This window comes from Aquarana catesbeiana, linkage group LG05 (assembly GCF_042186555.1).
Source record: "Aquarana catesbeiana isolate 2022-GZ linkage group LG05, ASM4218655v1, whole genome shotgun sequence".
Lineage (NCBI taxonomy): Eukaryota > Metazoa > Chordata > Amphibia > Anura > Ranidae > Aquarana > Aquarana catesbeiana.
Window position 1 is genome coordinate 178,586,503 of NC_133328.1, and position 20,743 is coordinate 178,607,245.

At 40.5% G+C, this 20,743-nt stretch overlaps 1 protein-coding gene across 11 annotated transcripts in view; it reads right to left on the reverse strand.

The window, feature by feature from the left end:
• The window catches only part of TRAK1 (trafficking kinesin protein 1), a 234,172-nt gene that overhangs the window by 30,398 nt on the left and 183,031 nt on the right, over positions 1–20,743 (reverse strand). For 7 of the 11 annotated variants that reach the window (XM_073630396.1, XM_073630387.1, XM_073630393.1 and 4 more), the window contains 9 exons: positions 19,296–19,337; positions 13,855–13,963; positions 12,984–13,062; positions 11,851–11,981; positions 11,594–11,668; positions 9,956–10,093; positions 8,424–8,500; positions 6,378–6,623; positions 4,003–4,316 (listed from right to left, as the gene is read on the reverse strand). In XM_073630396.1, coding sequence (XP_073486497.1) covers positions 4,003–4,316; positions 6,378–6,623; positions 8,424–8,500; positions 9,956–10,093; positions 11,594–11,668; positions 11,851–11,981; positions 12,984–13,062; positions 13,855–13,963; positions 19,296–19,337 — 1,211 coding nt within the window. The remainder of the gene's footprint in view (positions 1–4,002; positions 4,317–6,377; positions 6,624–8,423; positions 8,501–9,955; positions 10,094–11,593; positions 11,669–11,850; positions 11,982–12,983; positions 13,063–13,854; positions 13,964–19,295; positions 19,338–20,743) is intronic. The other 4 variants (XM_073630394.1, XM_073630392.1, XM_073630390.1 and 1 more) reach the window with 1 other exon arrangement.

Below are 20,743 nucleotides of genomic sequence, written 5' to 3' on the forward strand. Positions count from 1 at the left end.
ACAACCCAAAGCATACACACAATGTTTTATGAAAAAGGAATCAACACACATTAAAGCAGATATGCTAATGCTCACACACATGTGAATACCAAAAATATCAAATGTCATGTTTGCGGAATTGATTTGTGCATTGAAGATTTGAAAATTTAACATTAAAAGGGGTTGTAAACCTTCATGTTTTTTCACCTTAATGCATCCTATGCATTAAGGTGAAAAAACACCTGGCAGTCGCCGGCCCCCCAGCCCCCTCGTTCTAGTTACCTGAGCCCTGGAGCTTGACCCGGCGGGACGCACTGTCTCTCTGCCCGGGGTTCTCGGCTCTTGATTGGATAGATTGATAGCAGTGCAGCCATTGGCTCCCGCTGCTGTCAATCAAATCCAATGATGCGGCACCGGGGGGCGGGGCCGAGTCATACATTCAGCGCTATGGACGCCGAATGCTGGACTCGGGAACCCGCCCGCAAGGTAACCCCCTCAGGAGAGCGCTTCTCCTAGGGGGTTATCTGCTGTGGGGAGGAGCCGCCGGGGGACCCCAGAAGACGAGGATCGGGGGCACTTTGTGCAAAACGAGCTGCACAGTGGAGGCAAGTATGATATGTTTATTTTTTTTTTTTTTTTTAAATGAACCCTTACAATCACTTTAAACAATACAGCTCCACTGCAAAGCAAGGATGTGACAAAATTTTACCAAATTTGACCAAAATGTTGCCAAAAGTGTGCATTTTTCCCTTGGGCAAAACTTTGTCAAATTTCACTTCTAATCTAATCCCTATTCCCAACAGATTAAGGACCTGTTTACAACAGCTTTTGTTTGCGCTAAGCTGCTTCAAGTAGCTTAGGAGGTCAAATGCAGGTCAGAAGCACCTGGTCAATGAGATCACAATGACCTCAGAAGTGTCCCAAACTGATATCAAATGAAAGCTAAATGCAAAGCAAGCTACATTAACCCATTTATAGAATTAGAACTGTGTGTTCACAAAAGAGTTTGATTCTTTGGTGAGTTGATACAATTCTACAAGACCCAGATGTTTAGATTCCCCAGGCTTTCTATAAGCTGGATCAATTATTTACAATATGCAGGGATTTTATTATAGGGCTCGATGCATCTTTTTACACTACCTTTGGCAACATAGGAATAATAGGGAAGCTCAGACATGCAAATCCCTAACATTCTGCTGCAAATCCCTAATAAGATATACATACCATTGGTTAAAGCACTTAGAACACACCCTGAACATTGTTTGTCTCTGACCTGGAAGCATGGTCAAGGTGAAGGCAGTAAAGGAAAAAGAAAGAATGAAAAGGGGAAATGCAGAAATAAAATAAAATATGAAATTAAGAACACAATACAGATTAACATATATCACACTCATCAATCATAAATCACAATATAAAGGGGCATAAAATAAAAAAATATTGAAGGTGGTGCCGATTTTTAATCTGTAAAGCAGAGTTTATTCAGACATGCTTCATGGGGTGCGCATTTTGGAATTATTTCCAGCAGATCAGACTTGTGCAGGTCATATTTCATCTCAAATTCATAACATTCAAGATTAACGGCAGAAAAGGGGTGAGAACATATGTCAGGTTTTTATCGCTCATTAGGGCTCTGTAGATAAGATTTGACTCTAAGTTCCTGTCCTCCAAGCCAGAGGTTCAAACCTTTCCCAACTTTTTTATTTCTCCTCTCTCTGGGGTCACCAGCATACAAGGTGAGGAACACCCCAATGGCAACACACAAAAACTTGACCTAAGCTCCAACACTGCATGGAGTTCTACTTTCAATACATACAGAACAAAGTAGGGTCTACTTTGGCACACAAATAAAAAAATTTTAGAAAGTAGAAAAGCCGGCTGCCCACGTGAACCATATGCCCCTATTATATTGTGAGTAAGCAAACTAAAAAAAAAGAAAAAACAGAACAAAAAGAGTGCAAAGGGAAAAGAGGAAAACAAAGTGAGGATGGAAGAAATGTAACAGATTTTATTGAAAGATCAGAAGCGATACAAGAGCAAACGGTATTACATGATGTCCAATAATAGCAGCAGGTAAACACACAGCAGCATGTAAATAAAATTACAGAAACGCTTAAAAGTGCTTGCAGTTGAAATATTTGAAAGTGCATTTTTTTTTCTTACAAAAGAAGCCATGAAATCATTTCACAAAAGCTTCTAGGCTTTTCTGTTTGAGAAATCTTTAAAAACATGACAAAAATTATGAAGGACATTTATAAATATAGCTTAAAACATAAGTGAAGTAAAAAGATTATGTATGTGTATGGACTGCATTTTGCAATGAAAGGAGCATCATTTATCTAGGGAAACACTTCAATGACTAAACAGTCATAGATTTCTAATCATATTTTATATCATGCAATAGCAACAGTGAGATGATCATGAGGGTACAAAATTCAAAGTGCTTTTCAGTCATTTCTAATGAGTCTGCCAAGTTGCTTTGAAAGGGACTGACGTAAGCCAGGGGCAAAGTACCTGACAATAACACAGGGCCCAAGACCTAAATGAGCAAATTGCAATATAAAGATAAGTAACCCATCTGGAATTATTATTATGTATTTCAAAGGCTGTACAATTTTGCAAATTGTTTTTTTTAAGGTACTCTTACTTAAAGAATTTCAACAAGCTCTGTTTTAAGAGGGGGTGTGTATGCACATTTTTACAAATGATTTACTTTTAAAGGGTACACCTTTGCTCATCGTTTTGCATTACAGGGATATTAAAAAGTCAGTTAATTAAAAATGTAACCATTTTAACCTAATTCTGTTTTACTTACTAATAAAGATACGTACTATATTATATAGTGTTATAAACAATGGTATTTGTGATAACTAATAAAACATCTGTCCCCTATAGGCCAATTGATACACTGCATCCTATAAAGCAGTGGTCCTTAACCAGTGACTTTTAATCCATACATGGCTCTCTGCTACCTTTGATGTTACTTTTGGCAGTATCCCAGTAGGTACTCATAGGCTGTCTGAAATCCTGCTGCAATAAACACATTTCACGTGATTTGTACGGTTCTACACCATATACATAGATTTTCCCTCACTGGAAAGTAAATCTTTCCAGAGACACAAACAGGCATTTTTTCAGTTCAGTGGAGAAGGGTTTATTAAAATGTACACTCATTTTATTTTCTGATGACTAAGTGTCAGTGTCACAGGAAGTGTTCCCGACCAATACAAACCAGACACGGGTTCTAATCTGTCAACACTCTGTTTCTTCTTCCATACCACTTTATTCAAAATGGCAGAACAAAGTGTATTAAAGGAGAAGTATGGCCAAAGCTATTTTGACTATACTTCTCCTGTAGGTCATAGGAGTGCAGTTCATTCACTCAGCAGGTCCAGGCTCGGTAAAGATCCCGATTTTACAATCTGGATCCACCCAGATGCTTGGACCATGGCAGGATCAGCTTTTCAGAGAGCCGCTGGGAGATTGAGCCAGCCATTCAGTGCTCCAGTGAGCGCTGGAGGGACAGAGAAGAGAGTCTGTGACTATCTGCTCAGCAAAGTCTGAGAACTGAGCGATCAGCAGTCTTTGATTGCTCAGTTCTCAGTCTTAGAGGTGGCGGGGGACAGATGTAGCATCAGATCAATGCTGTATCCACCTAGCTGAGTATACTTTTTTTTTTCTGAGACCTGAACTTCTCTTTTAATGTGTTAAGTACAGTAACCAAACATGACATTTCAGAAAGTTAGAAAATTACTGGTTAGTAGTTACGGCCTGAGGATGACACGTTTGCACAGACTCAATGATTTTTTTTTTCTTTATAGCTGATACTGTATGTATTGCTCACAAGCTGAGAAAGGTTGGGAACTTTGTACAGAAAACTCTAAAAGACCTCAAACCAACATCGAGGATGGCTATCTCTAAAATAGAATGAGTGCGAGTTATGTAAAGTGCCTGCTTTTTGGTGATGTATCAGAGACCACAAGGAGTCACTAAGGAAAACATAGAAGGGCCGTGGCCCTTTGTCACCTTCTAGAGGCTTCACGATCTGCAGTTTCTCTGGCAGGTAAGAGCGGCTGCTGAAGGACATTCCTGAGATTCCAGTGAACTCTGACAATCTAGAAGAGTGGGTGCCCAGGGACATGATGCTTTCTGTAGGCGTTAGAGACCCACTGCGGAGCTCTTCCTTCTCGGCAAGACTACGCAGCTTCCGCTCCTGATCATCTTCAAAAAACTTGCGCTCTAGCATGTAGTTCTCTCGCCGAAGGGACAACCGCCGCAAAGCTGTTTCCAGGTCGTTAGAGCCTGGAGTGCCTGGCGTTCCAGGCTTCTTGTTCTTATCACTAAAGGCAAGAAAACAAAAACATATAATACACAAAACCGGGAAAATAGAGATTATTTCTTTTTTTCACATAACACAATGAAAAATCATTGCATAGCACATCTACAAAACTATATCCATGTAAAATAAGATCAGTAAGAGGAGCATACTCTCCAAAGCTATTCATTTGTTTTAGGTGTAGGTAAGTGGAGGAGGGGGATTATAATAAACTTTTATTCTGCAACCCTGCTTTTTAGAGCAAATACTTTATAGAGAACACGTATGGTTTTGAATTTTTAATATATTTTCTTTATGTTCAGTAATAAAATAAGATTTTGAACAGTTTTTATTTATATCTTTTATTCGGGTAAATAGAAAAATTTCATATAAATATTGCATTTTTAGCACCTGCCGCCAGCAGATAGATAGCAATCTACAAAGAGAATAGTTGTTTTCTACAAGCTTATAAAGAGAAGTATGTGTTTTTTGCCCATCATACTTACCTAGGTGGATGCAGCATCAGACCGATCTGTCTCCCGGAGCCTCTACACTGAGAAACAAGCCATCGAACACTGCTGATCGCTCGGTTCTCTCAGCCTGCCAGTCAGCAGCTACCCCCCCAAGTCACTGGAGTGCTGAGCTGTGGAGGGACGGGGAGCGCCCGTCTCAGGCTCTCAGCAGTTCGAAAGGTAGTACTCACAGTAAGAACGCAAAACAACAGAAGTCACGTGATCGTGACGACACGCGTCGGATTAGACGGGCACCGGAAATGACGCCAGGCCACGAGCTCGCTGCTCGTTTGTTCTTTTGAGTTTTTAGATGTTTTTAATGTGAGTACTACCTTTGGCTATAATTTAAATACCCAGGTTTACATACTTCACTATCTGGGTCCCCCTGCTTTCTTTCTTTATGTCATTTAAAACCTACCTGGGAGGATTTATATTGCCACTGACTAGCATAGAGGCTATAAGAGAAAAGAGAAGAACATCCACCAGGATATCATACCCCATTGATGCTCCCCGAATAATATCATATATAAGGAACGCTAGGGCCATTGACTGCAGGATCCCAGACTTGTCCATCATTACAAATCATTACGCTGTTACCTTACAGTGGTAAGGCAAGCAGCCATTGCACACTGAGGCGTTTTGTACACCGAAGAGGATTTCCATCACTTATTCACAATAAGTTTATTTCTGCACAGAGTGGCACTTGGAGCACAGCACTTTATATATTGTACTTTATGCATCTATTTGAAGATTTATGTGCACTTTTGGACTCTATTCCTATACTCTGTTAGCATTAGCACTTTTTAATATTGGATTAGCTTGTATATTATATATTTTATTTGATTGTACACACTGTGAATCGCATTTGAGGTTACTGGATTTCGAGCACTGTGCACTTTATATTATTTACTATGACCATTTGCACATTTGATCTTTAGTAGCATTTTTTATATTTAGTTGATACTTGCTAGAGCGCAACACCACATATTAATTTTTTATATATAATTTATTTGGTACGGATTGACCAACTAGTGTCTGCTGCAACTAGTGTTTTGTTGCTCTTATTAAGGTTGCGCGGGAATATCTATTTCATTTATCGCTAGCGATAATCACTGTCTTCTCCCGGCGGGGATGGCTTCCCCCTTTCCCCTCAACCTAGAGAAGACAATGGTCAAGGCAGGAGGGATTCCTGCATGAACACTGTGCAACCAGTGGTTGCAAGAAAGCATTTTGCTGCGTGTATGGCCAGCCTAACAAAATGCAAAAGAAGCTTGAAGCAAGTCAAAAGCAGGTCAGGAGAAGATAGTTGTAGTTCAGTCTTTCCTGTCAAATATTTCTGAATGATCTCAGAAGAATCTTAAAATCTCAAACACAGGCTGCATTTATCAATCAACACAAGAGCAAAAAAAAAATCCTTGTTTTAAAAAAATAAAATTAAAAAAAAAATAAAATAAAAAAGATTCTTAACCTTGTGTACAGCTTCTTTGTGAATTTAGCCTACATGGTGTGTTATAGAAAAAAATGTAAGAGCTTGGCTGATCATTGCATATAGTATTTGCATGCACTCAACTAACCTGTTATCAGTTGACTCCGCCGTTTCCAGGATAATGCTATTAGTTTTGTTATCAATAACTATGTTAGAGATATCCCCTCCATAAAGGCTGGAGCGTGGTGTGCTGACACAGCTTGACATTAGAGAGTTCATAGCAGATGATTGGTTAGAGCCTGGGATGTTCATTGGAGAAGGAGCCAGAGATCTCTGCTTTACTACCTGGTTCACGTTCTTCACCGTCTCAAACACACGCTTCTGATGATTGCCACTAGTAGAGAGAAGGATGGGTCTCATGCCAGTCATTGGTATTATTCATGATCACAATCATTTTCTGCACGCTAGTATTTTATTAGGTTTATTCAGAAAGACAATATGCTGAGTGCAGTTAGCCATACTATATAAAACTTCTCCTTTAAATTCTCCACTATCAGTAATATCAAATGTGATTGGCTGGTATGTGCTGCTGTACTTTGAAAATCAACAGTGTTCTACACAACGCCTTATTTAATGATATACGATGACTATATGAATGACATTTTTCAACTAATGTAAAAGCAATAGAATAAAGCCTTAAAAAGTAAGGATACTTTTGAACAAGGTATACTTACCATTTATCCCAACTTTAAACCCAAATCCGCTGCCTACGTAAGAGTTCTTGCAACCACGGCCAACTGATTGTTTACTTCCTAATGGACTGGAGATTCTGCTGCCAGAACATGTGCAGTAGCTCCCACAGAGACCTACGGGACCATCCTTTCCTTCAGTAAGTATGAATCCAAGGCAAAGGATGGAGGGTTAGCTAATGTCAGGGATAAGTGGGCAAACAGAGTAAGTATACTTTGTGCAGAAGTATACTCAAACTTTATGCAATGTACAATAGCATAATGCATGCTTTTAAAGCTGAACTTAGGTATGGATTTTATTGCATAGTTACATTAGTTCAGCCTGGACCAATGTAAGGATTTATATTCCATACCTGTGGGATCCTTGTGGAAGCTGGAAGCCACTGTAGTCGTTGCTGCTACTACAGTGATCACTGCTGTCTTTCATGAGACCCAGGGCTGTCCAAATCTCATTAACCAGCTTTCTTTTCACATCCAGTTTCAAGTTGGTAGAGACCATCATGGCTTCACTCACTGTTAAAATGTCCTCTTGCGTTATATAACAGGACATCTTCCTGAATGCTCGTAGCTCCCTCAAATGCCAGGACCCATAATCAGTAGGCAAGAGGCTACCCTGCAGTCCCTTCCAAAAGCCTCTGTCCCATGCATATTCCATATCTGTGGAAGTCACTGTAGTAATTGCTGCTACTATAGTGATCACTGCTGTCTTTCAGGTCAAATGCTGCCCTGCTGCATAGTAACCACAGGGGGCGCCAGTCACAGAACACCTTAAATTTCCCCAATGAATGCAAGACATTTTGTGTTGGACGAGGTGGAGAGGGGGGTGGTAACATCACCATTACCATCTTATGTAATCTGAAAATGGCTTTCATTCATTGGCACTACAGTCCTAAAAAATGTTTCCCCCACACAGTGGCTAATCCCCCACACAAAGGCTAATCCCGTAAACCAAGTATTTTGGTGAAGCATTAAAGTATTGATTTAAGCGTTTACATTAGTTGAAAAATGGAACGCATATAGTCATATACAAGTTGGAGAGGTGGGGTAGTGACATCAGACATCTCCACCTCATCTGAGTGTTCGCTCCATTAATTGAACTAGGCAGCAATTAGAAAATACTGCCTAATTCCATGTATTTGTTTATGGATAAAATAACCAATTTATTCATCACAGCAAGATTTGCACAATGGAACCAATGTTTGGGTGGTACACACAATAATCTAAACCAATCTGCTTCACTGCCAAACAAAAAGATTTGAACATGGTAAAAAGTTCTTGCTTTCTGCATACACCCAAGGTATTAAGTAGGAAATGGACTTTGGATGGGCGTTGGACAAAATAATGCAATGCTCATAGCTAATCAATTCCTGCTTTTTCAAATATGCATTGTTTCTGAGTAATACTGATGGTTATTTTATCTATCAGCAATGGAAAATGTGTCCTACTTCATTTCAGAGGAGTCCGGCTCATCTATCTGGAGCTCTTTCCTCATCGATCCCTCTATCTCAGCTGCTAAGGAGTCCTGAAATATAACAAGAATAAGTAATTAGAAGGGTATTGGTTACCGCGACCAACACATTACGCATAATACCTGCTGCTGACTGTATGATGATAACCACAGAGATGAAAGGGCAAACACTGGCCACAAGATAATAAACACTACAAAACTATAGTCATGAGGCCTACAGCCAACACTTCCATATAAAAATGAACAATGCAAGTAAAAAAATTAGGTAATGCTCATACAATCTCGCACAATCCCCATGTGATCCTAGAAAAAAATTACTGTGTATTTTCACATTGTTTACTTTCATTGTGCATTACATCAAAACTGGTGGCTACAGACTGAGTGTGATAGCAATGATTTGCCATAGTATGGTGTTGAGTAAGAGAGTACAATGAGGTCAGTCAATATGGTAGGTCATGCCAGTTCTATGAAAAAAGCTTTGTTATTATCAAACTTTACATTCATTTGCAGATAGTGAGATCACACAAAGCCAAATAAATCAGTTTGTGACGATCAAAATATAACAAAGTACAACATGCATTCTAAAAGGCAAAGTACATCTCCATGGAGCCCCTAGGATCCTAGCTCTTGTCTAAGTTAAAGGAGAAGTATGGCCAAAGCTTATTTGGCCATATGTCTTCTGTGGTTTACAGGAATACACTTAGTTATGCACTCCTGTGAACCAGATTCAGCCAGCAGACAGCGAGCTAAAATCTGCATTGGCTGACATCACCGAGCTGGTCCAAGCTCTGCAGGGATCCTGACAAGAACATCGGGATCCACCCACATGCCTGACCAGCAGCTGGCTCAGCCTCTCAGCATGCTGCTAAAAGGCTGAACTAGCCACTCCCACCCCCTCCAGTGAGCGCTGGAGGGCAGAGCGCAGAGCAGTGACTGACTGTCACAGCACTTTGCTCAGAGCGCACCTGAGAATTAAGTTGTATTTGATTGGTCAGTACTCGACGTAATGGCAGCGGGGGACAGCTGCAGCATTGGACTGATATTGCAGCCACTTAGGTGAATATGTATGTTTGTATAATAAGTCAGGTCCTGTCATTTAGCTGTCAAATCGCAGAACCTCTACTGGGGACACAGAGTTCAATTTGATGAACATAGTCACTTACAAGATGCCTGCACTTCAGCATTGTTGTTACCCTATAAATGTTTTAGACCTTATCTGATTCACTGCAACACATAGTACTTAAAAGCTAAATAGTTAAAGTCAGTACTTCATACAAGAAAATGATAGACACCAGCACATCTAGTCTAGCGAGAAAAGCAAAGTGGGTCACAGCCAATACTGGGAAAACAAAGCTGGGATATCTGGAAGGGAAACACCCCAACTGTGGTCGCCAGGCATGTAACAAGGCCTTCATAGACAAGTGCAAGAAATCAACCATGTCAAATAATCATTAAACAAATCAGTTTACCGTACTCATATAAAAAAAAAAAAAAAAAAAAAGATCTTACCATAGGAAATACACCTATGTTATGATAACGTCGAGAAATGACATTTGGCATGGTTTTATTTCTAAGGTTCTTCAGCTCTTCCTGTGCCTCATGAAGCATTTCCATGCACTCTGCATACTTGTCCTCCAGCTCCCGCAGCTGTATACAATGAAATAAAGAACAAGAGTTAATTTGCTAAAAATTCTGATATTAATTTGGTTACAATCAACTGAGTGAAAATATATAGATAAATGATTGTTCTATTAGAAGTCTGGTGACCTGTATACAAAGATCAGTGCCTGGCATTGGTCATCATCTTTCATTTTAAAGGACACCTTTAAGATAAAAAATAATAAAACCTTTTTTTCCCAGCAAAAATATGTGCATTTATTTATTTTTTTCTGATAAGGATGCAGAGAATTGTATCCATGACCAGTAGATCACAGGTACAATATCAGGCTCCTGCAGACACTGCCTCCAGCTTGCCTGCCTGAACCTCCATATAGGCAGACAGTTACAAAGCTGGAGGAAGTGTCAATGAACTACGGGAGCGCTCATCAATGCCCTTGAAGTTCACTCAGAACTATAAGCAGTCTACTACAACAGAAGATCCCCTGCCTGCTGCCATGGGGGTGGGGGGGGGGGCCTGGGGTCAGACCTGGAGCATGTTACATATTATTTCTGCAAAGGCCGTCAGTCAGTACTTGTAGTTTCACATTCACAGAACTTTATGAATGAATGATGTGGCTGGGTGGGCGAGAGGGAGGAGAAGATCCCCTGCTCACTGTCACAAAGGAGGACGGGGGGCGCTGCTGCAACAGTAACATGTTACACTTGGAATATGAGTGTGACATGTAACATGTTACAAAAGGTGAACCTAACCTTTAAGTATTATACTTAAAATCAGCCATCTACAAAAAAATAAAATAAAATATATGAAGTATATGTACGGGTATCTGTAGGACAGACAGTAAACATCAGCATCTAATAACCACAAAGTCTGTAGTCAGGCCATGGTTACTATGAAAACATTCCCAAAATGTGCTGGGCTGTGTTGCTCAATGCAAGCTTAATGCAATGACAAATTGAAATCCATTGTTTTCAAATTGGTCCAATGCTCTGCATTGGTGTGCTGTGGGTGAGAATAGAACATGCTGCATTTAAGCAAACACATCACAGATCACTGCAAGGTGCATTATAGATATAAAAAAATAAAATATTTTAGCTGTTGTGAACCAAAAGAAAAAGTGTACCTAAATGCAGAGCATTCATCCACAACTCATGTTGATGAGCATCAACTCAAGTAGGTTTAAAATGCATCAACACACACCTAACCCAATACAAGTTGTGTATACCCAGTATGAAGCAATCAGAGGGTCTACCAATATCGGACAATTGCTGGCCCACCAATTGTCTGACCTTGCACACTGTCTCCCACCTTCTCAATGTACAGTGAGTCAAGACAGGTAGTTAGCAGGTAGCAGCTGTCCTGTCCCTGAAATTCCAGCATAAACATGGCCAAAACAACACAAACAAAATGGGTAAATTTAAATCCTCCATACACAAGCCGGTACAAATGCAATAAATAGGTGTAAAATATTCATATGTCTACATCTTCCTAGTTATGACAGGTTCTTTTGAACACTACAACAACTGTACCTCTGCTGTAAGTTGCCGCTGAGCATCTTTGGCAGCTCCTAAGTGTTGTACCAGTTCCTCATTTTCCACTGCATACTGCAAGCAAGCAGACAAATATAATACACTCAAGAAAACACTGCAGGATTTAAAAATCAATACACAGTAAAAAAATATTCAGCTTAATCCATTTGCTCTTAAAAATAAATGATACCATAGAAACCGTGCCCAATATTTGGTGTAGTAGAGGGTCCAGGACCAGTCACCAGTATTACACTTACTGCTTTTGCTTTTTTCTGAATGTCAACGATCTGTGACAAAAGATGAGTGATCTCTTCCTGTTGTCGTGCTGCATCTTCCGTCTTCTTTGCCAATTCCTCGGATATGTTTGCAATCTGGATACTTGCATCCCCTAAAATTCAGTATTATGTAACTGTAAGATGAAATACATTCCAGAGACTTGCTTGTATTATTTGAAGTCCTCTAATGCTAATAAATTCAGTTATACAGCAGTAATGTTGACTTATTACTAATCTTTTGAAAGTCACATAATGGGCAGCAAGCAGTTTCTCCTAATAATATCTCTGGAATGACACCTAGCCATTGGGTAGAAAAAAGGAAAACACTAGTAGGGGTTTAGGTATTAGGTACATATTGTATGATGTGGAGTTTTAGAAGTAAAAGAGAGCTGTAGTGGTCTTTCATAAGCTATTCTTTATTATTATGGTAAAGAGACAGAATAACATATTGTATTTTCATTCCTTGGGCTCCAATAAGCATGTTTTCAAACTTATGCCTATGTGCTTTGCTGGAAAAAAGACCTATTTAATAAGCTCAGAGAAAATCTACACATATAACTGAATGAGATGGAGCAGCGAGACAACATGAATGCAAGTAACTTCTGCTATGTCCTCCCTTTAGAAAACCCATAGTGCTGTGTGAATAGGTGCACTCGGTTAAACGGTTATTGGTAAACCAAAGACAGCATCAGTGTAAAGACCAAAAGTTTCATGTCTAGAATGGATAGATCCACATGTGAATTAAAGAGGAAAAAAAGAAAAAAACTTTGAAAGAGTTTATGGAAGCTTTGTTTGGCAGCTCATCTACTGGTAATCCAATGCATCTTGTGGTAGAAGGATGTCCCAGTGAACCCATAGTAGATTTCATGTTATTACAAAGATGGCAAGAGCAGGAGAATATTCTAAGTACCAGATCATAGCAACAAGGTTGTAAGGGCAAAAATAAAATCATTTTATCCTCCGCCTACCTTGTTACTCCCATTAATTTGTAATTGTTGGTTGATATACAAACCTTACTCAGTTTTGTCATTTGAAGTCAACACATCTAGCAAATTCAGCCTTACTATTAAGCATATAAAGCATACACATTGTTTGAAATTTTAAGGGAGACCTACTTAGCTCTTTTACACAGTCATTAACAAGCTGCTGCTCTTTCTCTTCATAGGTGATGGTCTCTGTTTGCAGGTGACATGCCTGAAAATATGACAACATATTAGACAGAGCTGTGCAATCCAAAAACAACACAAAATAATCTATCCAGTCTATTGGTGGTGAAAAAAAAATGGGGCCAACCTAAAATACAAATTCTTTAGAGATTTGCAGTAGTCTGGCATGCTTGTAAGCTGCATGCTAAAAGTATTTTTTTATTTTTTTTTGGACTGATGGAAAAGAAGACATTACCAATAGCATTTATTGCTCACATGATGCCACACATAACCCCAATAACTGTAATACAGATTATAACTGCCAGGTTAAAGGTTACAAACATTTTCTGCTAAGGTTTAAATATATTCAAGTCATGGTATAGATAGTGGTAGTTAGCCACCTTGAGCTGGACTTGTTTGGAAATGTTGAAGGCGTTTTAGGCCGCAACTTGGGATCTGACTTGTGAGACCCCCAAGTTGCATGACATATCAAATTCAATGTTAGCCAATGAGAGCTGTCTTAATTAGTACTACTGAAGTCGCTCCGACTTTAGAAAAGGTTCCTGTACTACTTCAATGGAACTTCTATTCTATACTTCTATCAAAGTAGTACTCAAATTGGCAAAAAGTCACCTGGCAAAGTCGCGACTTTCAGGTCGTGGCAGTGTGAACCGAGCTTTACCACTAAGATGCTTTCTCTGTTACAGAATAAAGTGGAATAAATACTACCCATTTTACATCACTAGATGTCACCAGTGCTCAACAGTCTGCATAATAGCTATCTAGGTAGGCAGTGATTCACCAAACTCTAGGCTGCAAATCAGAATGTGTGATGCTGTACCTCTGAGCGTAGGACAATGTTCTCATCCTCAAGATCTTTCAGTTTCTTTTGAAGAGAATCAAAGGGGAAAAAATTTTGGACGGATGATGAAGATTCATTCCTCTTCAGACTGTTATGAAAACAAGATTTCAGTTACAGGAAGGGTAATTAGGACTGTATTAAACAGTGTAATCATTCAAGAATTGTGAAATTATCAGCTACCTAGCCACTCTGAAAAAAGATTTGTAAACAGTGTTTAATTCTTTACTTGGAGCCCACTGACATTCACCTTCAGGTTATACTGCCTGCTAGTGGACTGGAAATTGGCAAACAACAGCCTGTAGGCCAATGGAGGTTATAAATCCTTCTACTACCGGCTCCTCCCCTCTCTGCCTTGATTGGCTAGCTGACTTTGATTGACAGCAGCAGTAGCCAATGGTGCTACTGCTGTGTCTCGGCCAATCAGGAGGGAGAATCTTGGACGGCTGAGACACTCGTGGACATCAGGTAAGTGTTAGGGGGGCTGCTGTACACAGAAGGCTTTTTATCTTAATGCATAGAATGCATTAAAGTGGTTGTACACCCTGTACAACCACTTTTACCTACAGGTAAGCCTATATTAAAGCTTAGCTGAAGGTGCTTGAAATATCTCCTAAACCTTCACAGTTTAGGAGATATTTACTAAAAAGCAGAGCGCCGACGACTATGGTGCATGCGCACTTTAGAAAGGGCACATCGTGCCGTTTCTAATAGGGGTCATGCTGCAACTGGCGGCTCCCGCGCGAATGCGCAGGAGTGACGTCACGCGACTCCGGCCAGTCACAGAGCCAGAGTTTGCAGCCCCGGAAAAAGGGTGTAGATGGACGCTCGCTGCTAGTGGGGACAGTGGTGACATCGTAGGCTTCGGTTTCAGGTAAGTGATACACAATGGGCTACAATGCGATGTACAGTAGCCCATTATACTTTACCTTTGCAGGGTTTACTTCCTCTTTAAGATAGAAAACCTTCTGCCTTTACAACCACTTTAAGGAATTTGGGTGACAAGAGATTTAGAAACCAATATTTACATTTGTCTGTGCAAGTGTCACTTGTCAAGTAATGTATGGGATGTACACTTTAAAAAAAAAATTATACACACGCTGCCTCAGATAGGAAGCCTGACAAATAAGTTAGCCACAGAAAAGACTTTGTAACTTAAAACGGTTATAAAGTAATTTTTTTTTTTAAATAATAAACATGTTATACTTATCTGCTCTGTGCAATGATATTGCACAGAGTGGCCCTGAACCTCCTTTTCTGGGGTCCCCCACCAGCGCTTCTGGCTCCTCTTCTGCTGCGCCACCATAGCAAACCTTCTGTGGGCTCTCTCCCAATCAGGACTGTGTGTGTCCATAGACACTTACAGCATGGCTTAACCCTGTCCCCATATCACAGGATTAGATTGACAGCAGAAGGAGTCAATGGCTACCCTGAGAGGAGAGAGAGAGAGAGACCTGTGCTGCTGCAGACAGGCACAGTGCTGGATTGAGAAAGGACTCAGTTCAGTATAAGAAGGATGAGGGGGGAGCAACAAAAATGCTGGAACGTTTTTTACCATATAGCATGGAAATGCATTAAGGTAAAAAATGTCTTACTTTTAAAACCACTTTAAAATTAATGCAAGTTTAATAGGGCCTTAGGCTCGATTCACACCTATGCATGTTGCTTTTGAGCGTTTTTGGAGGTTTTTTTTTCATGCTTGGCACGTTTTTGAGCAGCGTTTTTGTAGCGTTTTTGCGGCGTTTTTGCAGCGATTTGCGTTTTCTTTTTTTTTTTTTTCATTTTTTTTTACAGTCTTAAAAAAAAAAAAAAAAAAAAAAAAAACGGCAAAAACGCACCAAAAACGCTGCAAAAACGGTGCACTTGCGTTTTTGATGCTTGTCCATTGAAATCCATTACATGCAAAACGCTGCTTTTTGCATGGAAAAAAGTCCCCGACCCTTTCCAAAAACGCAGAGATACAAAAAAGCATTGATGTGAACATGTTCCATAGGAACCCATGTTAAAAAATTCCCATGCATTTCTGCAAAATGCAAAATGCATCAAAAAACGCGCTAGTATGAATGGAGCCTTATACATTATTCTACATCTGTGTTTGTAAAGTGCCCTGTAGTCTGTCAATGCTATATAAAGTACATACAAAAACATCCACATCAGGATCCGCGAGAAAAGAAGCTTACAATCTAATGTCGCTTCCACAGTCATACAGGCCTGCTAAACTGTTAGTATATGTATGGTTTGTAAAAAGGCACCAGATTACACCAAAGAGACCCATGAGAAAGTACAAACTTCGTGATGATAGTGTTCCTGGTATGAAATTAACCTCAGAAAGAATGCTTACCACGTGGCCAGATGTCAAACCTGCATGCACTCTTCATATCTTTCTACTAGAATGTAGGGCAACAAACTTTTATAGCTGAACTTTGACCAAGACATATTACCAAGAGGCCTTGTTTATAGTGCCATAGCAGCTCTTTGCTTGTTGTTCAGTAAAACAAAGTGATGAAAAAATGTAATAAATGTGTAGATCAGTTCATTCTCTTGTCTGAAGGGCATTAAATCGGTTAGCAGTCCCTGAACATGCGTGCACTTCTGACCTTAGGCTAAAGTCTAGAGCAGCCTAATTGCTACATTCCTCTGGGTGAGGTGCGCCACTGCATTTTACATGCATTTCCTTTCATCCCTGCAGAAAGTAAGATTTGTTACAAAACACGTCAAAACGGCCTCACACCCACAAGGAACCAACAAAGGGGTGGAACTGCATCCAAATCTTTATGCTGTTTTTTCCTTTTTCAAACATTTTTATTATATAAACGTCAGTGTGTACAGGCAATGATAAAATGCAACCAATATCATATTGCTATACACTCAAATAAAAAGAAGAGAGTGTTACATACACTATATTACCAAAAGTATTGGGACATCTGCCTTTACCTGCACATGAACTTTAACCACTTAAGGACTGGAAGGATTTGCCCCCTTAATGACCAGACCATTTTTGCAATATGGCACTGCGTCACTTTAACTGACATTTGCGCGGTCGTTCAACGCTGTACCCAAATAAAATGGATGTCCTTTTTTTCCCCACAAATAGAGCTTTCTTTTGAAGGAAATTTGATCACCTCTGTGGTTTTTATTTTTTTGCACTATAAACAAAGAGCGACAATTTTGGAAAAAAAAAAACAAAATTCTTTTACTTTTTGCTCAATACATATCCAAAAAAAAAAAAAATCACATTTATTCATCAGCTTAGGCCGATAAGTATTCTTCTACATATTTCTGGTAAAAAAAAAAAAAAAATCGCAATGGCCGTATATTGATTTGGTTTGCGCAAAAGTTATCGCGTTTACAAACTATGGAATAGATTTAGGGACTTTTATTTATTTTTGATTGTTTCTAATACTAGGGGCTAACACATGGAGCGATCAAGGGGTAAACTGTGTTCTCTAGGTGTGTTCTAACTGTAGGGGGGATGGGCTGCCTGGGACATGACAGAGATCACTGTTCCCGATGACTGGGAACAGTAGATCTCCGTCATGTCCCCTGTCAGAATGGGGATCCGCCTTGTTTACAAAGGCAGATCCCCATTCTGCCTTTGTACTAGGCGATCGCGGGTTGGCAGCCAACATAGACCCATGGGCACGCTCCCTCAGCATGCAGCGGGTGCAAGAGCGCGCCGGCGGCGGCATCCGCCCGCAACTGCGCGAGCCGAAGTACAATGACAGCGATTCGCGCAGGGGAGCCAACCTGCCATAGTACAAATGTGGCGGGTGGCCCTTAAGCTGTTAATGGCATCCCAGTCTTAGCCTGTAGGATTCAATATTGAGTTGGCCCACCCTTTGCAGCTATAAAAGCTTCAACTCTTCTGGGAAGGTGGTCAACAAGGTTTAGGAGTGTGTCTATGGGAATGTTTGACCATTCTTCCACAAGCGCATTTATAAGGTCAGGCACTGATGTGGATGAGAAGGCCTGGCTCGCAATCTCCGCTCTAATTCATCCCAAAGGTGTTGGTGGAGGGGGGATTATGATGTGGGGTTGTTTTTCAGGGGTTGGGCTTGGCCCCTTAGTTCCAGTGAAGGGAATTCTTAAGGCATCAGCATTCCAAGACATTTTGGACAATTTCATGCTCCCAACTCTGTGAGAACAGTTTGGGGAGGGCTCCTTCCTGTTCCAACATGACTGCGCACCAGTGCACAAATCAAAGTCCATAAAGACATGGATGAGCGAGTTTGGGGTGGAGGAACTTGACTGGCCTGCACAGTCCTGACCTCAACCCGATAGACACCTTTGGGATAAATTAGAGTGGAGACTGAGAGCCAGGCCTTCTCTCCAACTTCAGTGCCTGACCTCACAAATTTGCTTCTGGAAGAATGGTCAAACATTGCCATAGACACATTCCTATACCTTGTGGACAGCCTGCCCAGAAGAGTTGAAGCTGTTATAGCTGGAAAGGGTGGGCCAACTCAATTATGAACCCTACGGACTAACACTGGCCATTAAAGTTCATGTGTGTGAAAAGTCAGGCATACTAATACTTTTGGTAATATAGTGTATATGGATATGCAAATAAACATCAAAATGAATGGTAACACCTGGAGCAGGATATCATGTTCAATCATGAAATAATTGAGGATGTAACCCCACATCACAGAGAAAACTCCATTTAAGAGCACCGAGTTTCAATGTATGAAGTGTAGGCTGAAGAAGAGAAAAGAAAAGAGACTACCGCTCTCTCTGTGTAAGTAGCGGTCTCTCTGCATTAATCCAACTTGTTAATCACTGTGTTTGAAAATTAATATGTACCTGACTAACAATTAGAAAATCAAATGTTCTTAAAACAAACATTTTCAAACAAAATTATACAAGAACATGAACATTAAATAACACATCTAACAGTAAAGCTGATTTCTGCAGCATATTTGGCAAGTACAGAATCACAGTATATATAAAATAATATGCACAGTGGTTGGAGGGAAGCTTCAGAATGGCAAAGATTATTAGTATTATTATTATACAGGATCTATATAGCGCCAACAGTTTACGCAGTGCTTTACAACTTGAAAGATGTTTTTATTACATATTATTTGAGCAGACTGCAGTTCCTCTTTATAGAAGACATCATTTAAAAAGTACTTCATCTGAAACAGTAGGGCACGTCAGCATAACAAACCACCTTATAAATAATAAAATACTAATTTTTCGATAACCAAAAAAGGAAAAAATGTACCTCAAGCTCCTTTATGTAACATTGTGTTTATTAAAATAAACATAAAGCTGAATACCAGGAACTCAGCCACTTTGTTAATTGTGATGGCATACTACGAGTTAAAGCAGAACGCCGGGATTGGCAAAAAATCCCCCATTAGTACACCCCCCCCCCAAACAAAACACTAAACAGTTATTACATTTGTGAAATTCCTTACCATTGAAGAGAAAAGTCTAATTGAATTTTCAGGAAGTCAGCTCTGTAATTCAAAAAATGCATCATGTATTCTGCCAAGGAGGAGCTGTTAGAACAGGAATTACATCATATCCTCTTCTCTCTCTCTCTCTCTCTCTCTACACTGTAATAAAACTACATTTCCCATGAATCTTTCGGATTGGAGTGAATGTAGGAGGTACACTAGGCCTGTACATGTAAATGTGAACAAGCCCACTTCAACATAAATCACCGCCCCCCATTCTGCAGCCAGCCAGCTACACTACTCAGTAACACACAGCAGGATAGGTAGGTTACAGTCTTATAAATGCAAAGCATGTCTGTGCTCTCCCCCTTCAGCCACAACAGGAGATAAACATATTGCCCTTACTTGCTTTATGTAATCATTACTGAACTGTAGACACATACCCATAATTTTATATTAAACACACTGTACTATGCTGTAATTCAGTATTAGAAATATTTCTGCTCCTGCTGCAGCTTTGAGATCTTTCTAGCAGCAATCAGTGCCTGCATGGTGTATGTGAGAACATCCCTAGCTGCAACACAGAAAGAGCCGGACCATGCTGCTTTACATTAGCATGTGGGACAGGTAAATGTTGGTATGAGAAAAAAAAAGAAAGTACAGTGCTAACTTACTAATCAATAACACAATAATGGTGCAACCCTCTAATGTATGGAAATCGCAATAAGCTTCAATATCGGTCTCTGATATGTAACATCACATATAATACACATCACACTGAAATAAGACATATAAAATGACTGCAAACTTTGCAGGGATGGTGGAAACACCTCCTACAGATATTTGGCAGTGGACAGTGTCAGAAAAGCAGTGGACAGTGTCCACTCTGCGTACCAGTAAACATCACTGCAGCATATCAGTGCTGCCTTATCAGTGCAGCTTTTAAGTGCTCATAAGTGCATCCTTAGTGCCCATTAGTGCAGTTTATCAGTACAGCCTCAGTGCAGCCTCAGTGCAGTTTATCAGTGGCCACCAGTGCGGTCTCATCAGTGGCCACCAGTGAGGTCTCATCAGTGGCCACCAGTGCGGTCTCATCAGTGGCCACCAGTGCGGTCTCATCAGTGGCCACCAGTGCGGTCTCATCAGTGGCCACCAGTGCGGTCTCATCAGTGGCCACCAGTGCGGTCTCATCAGTGGCCACCCAGTGCGGTCTCATCTCTGGCCACCCAGTGCGGTCTCATCTCTGGCCACCCAGTGCGGTCTCATCTCTGGCCACCAGAGCGGTCTCATCTCTGGCCACCAGAGCGGTCTCATCTCTGGCCACCAGAGCGGTCTCATCTCTGGCCACCAGTGCAGCTTATTAGTACCCATCGGTGCGGTCTCATCTCTGGCCACCCAGTGCGGTCTCATCTCTGGCCACCCAGTGCGGTCTCATCTCTGGCCACCCAGTGCGGTCTCATCTCTGG